Genomic DNA, 10,509 nt, shown 5'->3' on the forward strand with positions numbered 1-10,509 from the left:
AGAAAGAAGACAACTCTGATTTTTTTTTTTTTTTGGAGGCCTCTCGTGCTCTTTCCTGGAATCAGCAGTCAGGTGCGGTGAGCTGGCACGGGTTCCGGTGGGGTCCGGGGGCTGTGTGGGTATCTAGCTTTTTTGGGGGGTGGCATGGTTAGCATAGTTAGGACCTGCGCTTCTCAAACCTACCCATTCTACAAAGAGAAACTGAGCCCGAGAAGGTGAGGCACCTGAGGGGACACCTCTCGTAACTGCTCACCACGATTCCTGCTCTGAGATAGCTCATAACCAGCCACTCCCACGGGGCTCCCGGGGTGATCCCCAGGACCTTCTAGAAAGATCCCTCTCCACAAGGAGAAGTGTTCCATTGGAAATGATTAGCTGGATAATTCACCACAATCCTTCCCGCACTCAGCTCTCAGATCAACCGGGTCTACGGGATGCTAGCTCTCTACTTGATTTTTTGCCCCTGTATACACTTCCTGAGGTGCGCCCCAAACGATCTCCCTTACCAGAACATTCATTCATTCATTCATTCAGGCTTGGTCTGCTTTGCCGGGAGCGCAGCTTCGCCACACATTGGCTGCTGTGCCAGGCCCAGGGCCCTCTAAGGGCGCCCAGGCAGACGCTGTCCCAGTGACCAAGCGATGGCTGGGGCGCCTCCTCCTCCTCCCTCCCTCTCCCTCCCTCCCTCCCTCGTGGCGCCAGCACAAGGTCCCAGCGGGCTCAGCTCCCAGTCGCCTGCCACCGGCCCGCCAGGCACACGCCCGGGGCGGGATGGAGGTTGCGCCAAGGCTGCGGAAGCGCCAGCAGGCAGCTCTGTGAACAAGCACGGAGGAAAGCAAGCTCCTCCAGTCCTCCATCGCCCTCCCGTCTGCTCCCAAAGTACGGTTCACCAAAAATCCCAGCGCTGCTGAGAGCCGGCAGGAGACCCCGGGTCGCGTCTTCTTCCCCGGGGCCGGCCTCCTCCCAGCTTCCTAAATCTCAATTGCATATTTGCTTGGGCTCTGATGGTCAGCCAAGAACACCCCCCCCCGCCTTAAAAATAAAAACACCAGGGGGAGAAGAACATGGGGGGGGGGAGCCAGACCCCCCGTCTTCCCCAAACCTCCACACTGCTCCCGGTTACTTTTCCCTGCCCAGATCCTCTTGTTCCAAGTTCTCCAAAGACTCTTCATAAGGGCTTCCCTCCCCTCCAAAAAAAAAACAATCCTTTCCACTCATTCACACCAATGCTCAGATCCGTGGATGCTTTCCGAGACGCTGCACCCCCCCTTCGCACCCCACCCCACTCCACCCCCACCCCGGGGCTCGGCCACCGGGGCCCGGAGCGCGCGCGCCGCCTGTTTATTCAGCCGGGAGCCCGGCACGCGCCAGGCGCACGCACTGCAACAACAAACCCAGGCTGAATGGAGAGTTTTGCAAGGAACGGGGGAGAGAGCCGGGGACGGGAGCGCAGGGGGGAGGGGTGGGGAAGGGGACGGACGGGAGGGGGGAAGTTTAGGGAGTGGGTGGGTGGGAGGAGGAGGTAAGCGGAGGCGGAGTGGGGGGCCGCCGGCGCTCGCTGCAGCCGCGGGGAGCGGGGGGCGAGGCGGGGCCAGCGCTGCGCGTGGGGCTGGGTGTCCCATTGAAAAGGCGGCCGCACTCGGGGCCGGCCCAGCACTCGCTCGCTCACTGGTGGCCAGGGAACGTGGAAGGCACGGCGACGCCGACGACGACGACCCGGGAGCCGGCCGACGACGATCGATCGCTCGGGGAGGGCGAGAAGGGGGGGAAAACCGAGAGAGCGAAGGCAATCCCCGGACAGCCAGGGAGGGCGGCTTCGCCCACACCGCCGCCGCCGCCGAGGCTGCGCGGCACCCCAGCCCAGCCCAGCAGCCCACCCCGCCGACAGCCGGCCTTCGACGGAGCCCACACGCCAGCGTCTGCGGAGCGGCTGCTTTTCGCTTTCTTCCCCTCCTCTTGGGCTGTTCTTTGAAGAGAACAAGAAGGGCGCCCGCAGCAGCCTTACACGCGAGCGCCACGCGAGGCTCGCCGAAGCCAACCCGCGAAGGGAGGAGGGGAGGGAGGAGGAGGAAGGGGGAAAAAGCTAGATACAGACCTTCCCTTGGCCACCCTCTTGGCTCCCCAAGCTAAGAAGTGTTGGGGGGGATTGTGCTTTTATTTACATTTTTAATCTTTAACTTCTTTGGGGAGGGGGGGAAGGAGGGGGGAATCCCTCTTCATTTCCTCTCCCGTTTTTTTGTTTGTTGTTTACTTGTCCAAATTCTGTCTGGTGGTGTCTGTCCCCCCCCACACACCTCCTCTCCATCGCGCGCGCGTGCGCGGGCGCGCGTGCCGTCCGTCCTGACACCTCGCCTCCTTCCTTGCACCCCGCTCCGGATCCCCCACCTACCCACCCTCTCCTCCCACCTCCCACCCTCCCCACCCCCAGATCCTTGGCCACCGCGGGGTGCAGGGAACGCTCTCTGCCAAGATGGAGAGTAGTCACGCCGCCCAGCAGCCCCAGCCGCAGCCCCAGCCGCCCTTCCTGCCCCCCGCAGCCTGTTTCTTTGCCACCGCCGCCGCCGCCGCGGCGCAGCAGCAGCAGCAGCAGCAGCAGCAGCAGCAGCAGCAGCAGGCGGCTCAGCTGAGCCCCGCGGCGGCGGCGGCCGACGGCCAGCCCTCAGGGGGCGGTCACAAGTCAGCGGCGCCCAAGCAAGTCAAGCGCCAGCGCTCGTCGTCGCCCGAACTGATGCGCTGCAAACGCCGCCTCAACTTCAGTGGGTTCGGCTACAGCCTGCCGCAGCAGCAGCCGGCCGCCGTGGCGCGCCGCAACGAGCGGGAGCGCAACCGGGTCAAGCTGGTGAACCTGGGCTTCGCCACCCTCCGCGAGCACGTCCCCAACGGCGCGGCCAACAAGAAGATGAGCAAGGTGGAGACGCTGCGCTCGGCCGTCGAGTACATCCGCGCGCTGCAGCAGCTGCTGGACGAGCACGACGCGGTGAGCGCCGCCTTCCAGGCCGGGGTTCTGTCGCCCACCATCTCCCCCAACTACTCCAACGACATGAACTCCATGGCCGGCTCTCCGGTGTCATCCTATTCCTCCGACGAGGGCTCTTACGACCCGCTCAGCCCCGAGGAGCAGGAGCTGCTGGACTTCACCAACTGGTTCTGATGGAAGCGGCCCGTGGTCTGGCCCCGGTGCCCCCGGAGACTTTGGAAGCAGGTAGGTCGCGGGGAATGGGTCATCTTTCTTGTCCCCCTCCCCCCACCTGCCCACCCGGACCCCCTTTTTCAAACTCCCTTGGAGCGTCTGTGGGAGGTGGGGGGACAGGGGGGGCGGGGAGGTGGAGGCTGTCTCCATGGAGATTGACTTTTTTTTTTGTTAATTTCAAGAATTTGGGAAGCCTGGCTATTTAAAAGCCTAGCTCGTTTCTGTAGTGATCACTTGAATGTAGCTTTTTACCCAGGTCTCCGAAAGTGTGCAGGGGGCGTGGTGAGACGCAGAGGGACACAGAGGCTTGACAGACTGACTGGCCACAGAAACTCCCATCGTATTCCCACTAACTACAAACTCTCCCGTTCTTCTGTTTATTTTATAGGGTGACCACACAACAACCTGCATCTTCAGTATTTCTCTTCAGTGACTTTGGGGGGGAGGGGAGGAGGGGGAGGAGGAGGAGGAGGGGGAGGAGGAGGAGGAAGAAGAAGAAGAAGAAGAAGAAGAAGAAGAAGAAGAAGAAGAAGAAGAAGAAGAAGAAGAAGAAGAAGAAGAAGAAGAAGAAGAAGAAGAAGAAGAAGAAGAAGAAGAAGTCAGCCAGACCCAAGGTCCACTAAGCGACCTATGCCTGAGAGAAAAAGCTTCAAAACACTGAGATGCTGTCAGAACAGTTTCTTTGCACTCCAATCACTGTCGGAGATAGGAAGAGCCACACAAACCCAAATCTAAGCACTGCTTTGCAGTAGGCTGGGGGGGGGGGAGGTTGGGGCAAGGAGCAGGATGAATAGCAACTCCTATCCACCTCCCACAGTCTGAACTGAATGCACTTGTTAGGTGCCTTTGCCTCCCTGCCCTCTCAAAGCAGTTCTTAGTCCTCTAGAAATGGGTTGGTGTCTTAGTAACCCCCCCCCCCAGTCCAAGAAGCAGTGGACACCTGCAGTTAAACTATGCTAATCGTAGCCCTTAGAAACCCTGCCCCTTTTCTACGGGGGATGTCTCTCCCCCATGCCCCCCCCCATAATCTCCCTCCCATCATCCTTTCCACTGTTTTCCTCATAGAATGCTTCCAATCTTTTGTGAATTTTTTTTATTATAAGAAAGATCTATTTGTATCTATCCTGACCAGTTTGGGGATATATTAAGATATTTTTGTACATAAGAGAGAGAAAAAGTTTATAGAAGTTTTGTACAAATGGTTTAAAATGTGTATATCTTGATACTTTAACATGTAATGCTATTACCTCTGCATATTTTAGATGTGTGGTTCATCTTACAACTGCCATTTCCCCTATGTAAAGATCTCTCCTCATAGGTGAGATCTAAATGCCACCAGATGTACTTCAGCACCAATGTGTCTTACTTTATAGAAACGTTGTTAATGTATTAATGATGTTATTAAATACTGTTCAAGAAGAACAAAGTTTATGCAGCTACTGTCCAAACGCAAAGTGGCAGCCAGGCAGTTTTCTTAGGTTGCCTTTTGGAAATTTCTACCACTGCCTTTTTTCTTACTGTTTTATTACAAACTTACAAAAAAAATGTATAACCATGTTTTATACAAACTAGTTTCGTAATAAAACTTTTTTCCTTTTTTTTATAAATGACAATAATTAGTTGCCTCTAAGCCTTTTTTGACTTCATGACCCAGACCAAGTTATCAAAATACCAAAGAGAAGGGATGGGGGGGGTCCAAGAAGGTGGTCGAAAATATATACATATTTTGACAGAAATGACACATCTAAATGCTCTAGTCAGTCCTTCCTTGGCGATAACTTTGTAATGGATATAAAGGGGTAATGGGGGGGGGGAAGATGCTCTATCTTTAATATTAAAATATTACATTTTATTCTTCTTTCTGCAAATGTAAACAAGCTCCTTCCCCCCCCCAAAAAAAAAAGAAAATGGATGCCAATTTGTGAATACATCATCCTCTGATAAACTAGGCATTTAAGTCTCAAAGACAAAAAGGATCTGGAAGGAGATCATCTCCCTAACTTAACTATCCTCAAGTTTCTCACTGTGGAAGGATGAAAGGGCTGGATGGACTACATGGGTGGATGGATGATGGGGTTCAAGGTTGGAGCTTTTCCTGGCTCCAAATTGGATGTGTTTCTCTTCTCTCTCTTTCATGCACACATTATCTACCCCCCCCCCACACACACACAACATACTCTTTCAATGCCGGTTTTAAGTAATAGGCACGTTTGAGATGAGTTCCTTGTAGAAGGGAGTTGAATTTTTAAATAAATAAACTTGTTAGAAATGTGTGGTTGCTTTGAGCCACTAGCCTATCTAAGCCTGTGACTCTAGCCGAATAGCGTGAGCTGCGTGTAAAAGTCCCCAATTACCAAGATTCAAAAAGAAATTGGTGGGTTTTTGGCTGGCTTGTTTCTTGTCAGTTAGCAAGGACGTGATTAGAATCCTACTCGGCCGGCCCTCTCCCGGGGCTCCTTGCCGCCTGCATTACTTGCAGATTCCGTTTGCGTGTCTCCAGCCAAGCGGAAAGCTTAGCGCAAAATGCATCTTACAAAACCCAACAAAGAGCTGGGAGCCAGCACATTTTCCAGAGTTAAAAAAAAATCTAGTCTGTGTTGGTACAGCTATACTTTTTAGTGGCACCGAATAATCTTTTTTTTTTTTTTTTTTTTTAAGCCGCGATGCGCAGAGCACGCCACAGTGTCTGATGTCATTTTTACTAAATGACCTTCTATAGAATGCACATTGAAGCTTCGGTCCTTTTCAAAGAGATGAGCGTCATTAAGAGGGGGGAAAAGCAGTCAATTCCTCATCGCCATAAATAATCGGACTTTTCTGCCAGCAGAAAAGTCCGATTTAGAGCTTACTCAAGGGAAGTAATGCTTTTGTGATGCCTGTTTTTATTTTATTTTTTAAATCTTATTTAGCCCACCCCACCCTACCCCACAACTTCTTATTTATTTATTTATTTTCCCATTTAACTGCGTTGCAACTTTTCGGATAAGGTACCCAAAGATAGTGTAGCAAGTCATTGAGGGCCATAAATATAAGGATAATATTTCAGCTCCCTACAAAGGGAATTTTTATTTTCTTTTTTTTTTCTGTGAAAACCAGTATTCAGAATGTGAAATAACTACTCTGGTTAAACCCCGCGCAAAGTTAGACGTTGTTTGCCAAAAACACAAAAGCAAACTTGGAAAAAATTTCACACACACACACACACACACACACACACACACACACACACACAATTTTGCTGAAGCGAGGAAAGGGCAAAACGGGGATTGGGCAAAAAAAAAAAAAATCTCATTACATCTGCTCTAATCGCTTAGCAACACAAAGCCTGGGCTTGTGCAGGGAAGGGAAGCCATTCACTGTGCTCTGACAGGCCGCTTTCAGCCGTCTTAGTCAGCTTCATAAATCACGGCTGCCCATTGGCTGTGCGCTGGGCTAGGCAGCCGCTCTGGGCTGTCAGAGAAATACAAAATGTAGACTCTAGCGACAAGCAACCTCAGCCTTTCCTGTGCCTCAGTCCACACCCCACTTTTTCTTTTTTGAGGGGATGCTGGGGAAGAAAACTGAGTTGACTTGACTGACTGAGATACCTTAACTGATTATTATTATTAATAATAATAATAATAATAGACTATGACTTAAAGATGGAGACTTGCCTGAATTTGACAAGCAGGAGCTGGGAGTTCAGGGAAGAAAGACAATTTAAACACACACACACACACACACACACACACACACACACACACACACACACACACACACACACACACACACACACACCCCTCACATTCTCTGCTGGGTGCAAAGCTGTTGAATGCAGCTTTTATGACAGGCCAGGATAGAGATATTGTGGTGCAGTTTCAGCACTCTGATGTGGTCTTATTATTTTTAAATGGCAACCAGGAGAGAATATGTGAAGAAGAATCGTATCTCAAGTTCACATCAGCTCACTCCCCCAGGGAGAGAAAGAAATCATGATGCAAGAATATTAGAACACAGAATTAACCACCAGTTTCCTGGTACCCAGAGCAACTAGATAAAACAAGATTTTTAAAAACATTAGTAAATGCTCTGGTGGATGGAATTACAAGTTGTATGTAAATGTTAGTCCCTGTTATAATTCTTCTAGTCCTCATTTTCATGGGGACTAAATATACTTAACTCACAGCCCAGCTTTAATTCTTGCCCAGATTTAATCTCTTAGATGCTGAAACAGAATCCAAGTAGAGTTTCCTAGGAAATTTTTAGTTGCTGCCTCTTCCCAGAAGTTTTTCCTTGGACCATCCATCCAACACAGCTCTCCATCTGACACAGCCTCTGCCCATGATGCTGCTCTTCCTGCCTAGTATGTTTTACTGCCATGTAAAAATGCTGTCTCTTTGCCTGTTAATGTGACTGTTACCAATGTCCCCTACTAAATGGTAACTTAGGAAAACAGAGCCTCATGCATCTTATATAACTGTGAAGTCCTCTCACCTGGAGAGAAGTGTTTGGACAAAGGCCTCTGGATAATTGAGAGGTGTTAGTTATGCACCCAGCCCCCACCTGCTTTTCACTGTGGTCAAACCTCTGGAGTTGATCACTAGACCATTCTTGTGTTCTGGCTTTTCACTGAGTTTGGAAGCGCCATGTAGAGGTAGCCAGGTAGGAGGGAAGACAGGCTGGGACAATCCTATCCTTTACTGCCTTTACTGGCTTAGCTGCTTTGATGAGGCTCTGTGAAGTTTTCTCCTTGTGTTCCTTTAGACTGAAAGATATAACAGCCCCCTTGTTACTCTGGATGTCCTATCATTCTGGTTCTCTTCTCCCCATCCACATTTCTGCCTGTTAAACTCTTGTCATTTACCCTTTCAAATAAGTGCTGTTTGCTCCTGCTGACCCTGTAACAGGTTCTCAAGCCTTCCATGGTCCAATAGCATCGCATGGGTATAAGACTTTCAGGTACTCATAAGGTGATGATCAAGGAGAAATTTCAAAGAGAAAGGTGAACCTTATGTTGGCAACACTTAATTCTATAACCACTTCCTCTGTTAGAGCCAGTGATGGCTTACCTAAAAGTTTGCAAAAGAAGCAGAAGTGGCTGAGATCTGGAGGATTGGGGTTTAAGGCAAGCCGAGGCAGAAAAGTCCATGAGGGTGTACCTCCAATCAATTAGCATACTGCCTGACTGCAGGAGCCCTGAGAAGATGAGGCTCTGAGTTCACGTTTGTAAAAGAAGCCAGTACACTTTTCTCTTCAGAAAACAGAGGATCCCCTTGTCAGCAATGTTTCTGAATGGTGCTGGGACTTGCCACGTGGAAATGAATGGGCAGAGGATTAAATGTAGTCATACTTGCAGTCTGCCATATTTGTGGCTTCTTTCACAGAGAGTTCTGCAAGAAACTCATTATATAGCTATATATATACATACATATATACGTATGTATGTATATATATGTATGTATATATATATATATATATATATAGAGAGAGAGAGAGAGAGAGAGATACTTTTCTGTTGTGATAAACGCCAGGAACCCCATTTCTAATTGCGGGGGGCTCCTCTGCATAGCACCTTCCCTCCACTCCAGGGCTAAAAAGTGATTGATCTCGGATTCCTCTTTCAGAAACTCCAGGTTACCCAGAATCAAAAGGAGGGAGGCAAGTGGATTTCTCTTCTCGGGACCGCCGTAATGGGCGGGGCTCTAGCACAGGTCGAAGCTATATTTCTTCTTCCTTTGTAATCAAGATTAGGTTGTTACAAAAGAGGGTGTGTAGGTGAATGGCAGGAAGCAAGTTACAGCGCGGGGCGCGCGGCCCGGAGCGCGTGTCAGGCTTAATGATTTATTCAAGCTGCCGCGCACCCGCACGGTGATTGGCTACAGGCATGCGTCGGCTGTCAGCTGCGCACGCCGCCGCCGCCGCCGAGGGCCAGGCTACCTGATGCTGGGGCTGGGGGGTGGGGTCCTAGGGATGGAGTGTGGGGAGTGGGGGGGGGGCTGAGGTGGAGGGAGAGCAGGCCTGGGGCTAGGCTCAGAGGGAAGGTGTGGAAGGAAGGAACGGCTAAGAGGTAGGTGGAAGAGGGAAATGAAGAGATGTAGTGGGGAGAAAGAAATTTGGGAGAGAAGGAAAGAAGGAAAGGAAGAAGGGAGGGAGGGGGAAGGAAGGAAGGAGGGAGGGAGGGGGAAGGAAGGAAGGAGGGAGGGAGGGAGGAGGGAGGGGAGAGGAGAAGGGAGGGGAGGGACAGACAGGAGGGAAGGAGAGAGAAAGAGGGTTTGGAGAGTGGGTTGGGAAGGATCCCAGTGCATCCCCGCGTGCGCCCCCTCCAGCCGGCTCGTGCTCACAAAGCCACCTTTGATGAGCTGGCTACCAGGGCTATTTTGGGGATGCAATAGGGGAACGCTGCCAAGCCATCCTCCTGGAAGGGAGTCACTTTCTGCAAAGTACCCTGGAGAGGACTGGGCCCTGGGTCTGGGCTGTGGGGAACAGGAAGTGGGTGTAGAAGACCAAAGCTCTGCACCTGCCAAAAGCAAGCATACTTGGAGATCACCTCCTGCTCTCCTTTCCTCCCCTCCAAGCCCAGTTCCCTCTGCCCAAAGCAGAGAGCTGGCATTTTGGTACTCAGTTGGAGCACTGCTGCCTGGGGTCTCTGTAGCTGCTGAACCTAGGCTTTCTAGCAAGACCTAACCATTCTGCAAGCCTTTTCTTTGGGACTGTTTCTGTCCTGGGAGTCGATTTCTCTCTCTCTCCTCTCATTTCTCTCTCTTCTTTCTTCCTTTTCTTTACCTGTTTTCTCTCTTCTTTCTTTTTTCCTTCTGTGTGTGTGTGGGGGGCGGGTGGTACTGGGGCTTGGACTCCGACTGGATGCTGTCCCTTAGCTTTTTTGCTCAGTGCTGGCACTCTACCATTTGAGCCACAGCGCCACTTCTGGCTTTTTGCTAGTTAACTAGAGATGAGAATCTCAAGGACTTTCTTGCCCAGGCCATCATCCTCAGATCTCAGCCTTCTGCATAGCTAGGATTACAGGAGTGAGTCACCAGTGGCTTTCTTGCTCTCTCCTTTCTTTGGCCATTATTATTTATACTGCGAAACAAACAAACTAAACACCCAAGCCCCTCTAGGTTGGAGCTGATGGGCTCTTTTGGAAGGAGAGTGGGAAGGTAGGGAGAAAAAGCAGCTCACCCACACCAAGAGAGGGTGGCATTTGAAAATCAACTGTGAAAATCAGCCCACTGTGTGCCCTTGCCTGGATGAAGCTGTTGAACCGAGAGAGGCAGCAGTCAGTGGCTGCTCCTGTTGTGTGTTTGGGGGAAGGGGAGGAGTTGGGAATTCTATCAATAACC

The 10,509-nt window shown here is 51.0% G+C and overlaps 1 protein-coding gene across 1 annotated transcript; it reads left to right on the forward strand.

Annotated features, from left to right (window-relative positions):
- The first annotated feature begins 2,197 nt into the window (after window positions 1-2,197).
- Ascl1 (achaete-scute family bHLH transcription factor 1) lies at window positions 2,198-3,630 on the forward strand. Its single transcript, XM_070037167.1, has 2 exons — window positions 2,198-3,202; window positions 3,579-3,630. The coding sequence occupies exon 1, from the start codon at window positions 2,471-2,473 to the stop codon at window positions 3,149-3,151; it is 681 nt and encodes a 226-aa protein (XP_069893268.1). The 5' UTR covers window positions 2,198-2,470; the 3' UTR covers window positions 3,152-3,202; window positions 3,579-3,630.
- Window positions 3,631-10,509: the final 6,879 nt, after the last annotated feature.

Source organism: Dipodomys merriami, unplaced genomic scaffold (assembly GCF_024711535.1).
Source record: "Dipodomys merriami isolate MVZ:Mamm:240054 unplaced genomic scaffold, mDipMer1.0.p SCAF_10, whole genome shotgun sequence".
In the NCBI taxonomy this organism is placed as follows: Eukaryota; Metazoa; Chordata; class Mammalia; order Rodentia; family Heteromyidae; genus Dipodomys; species Dipodomys merriami.

Excerpts from the sequence above, each read along its gene's own strand:
- Ascl1 (XM_070037167.1), top strand. The coding sequence starts at position 2,471 with ATGGAGAGTAGTCACGCCGCCCAGCAGCCCCAGCCGCAGCCCCAGCCG.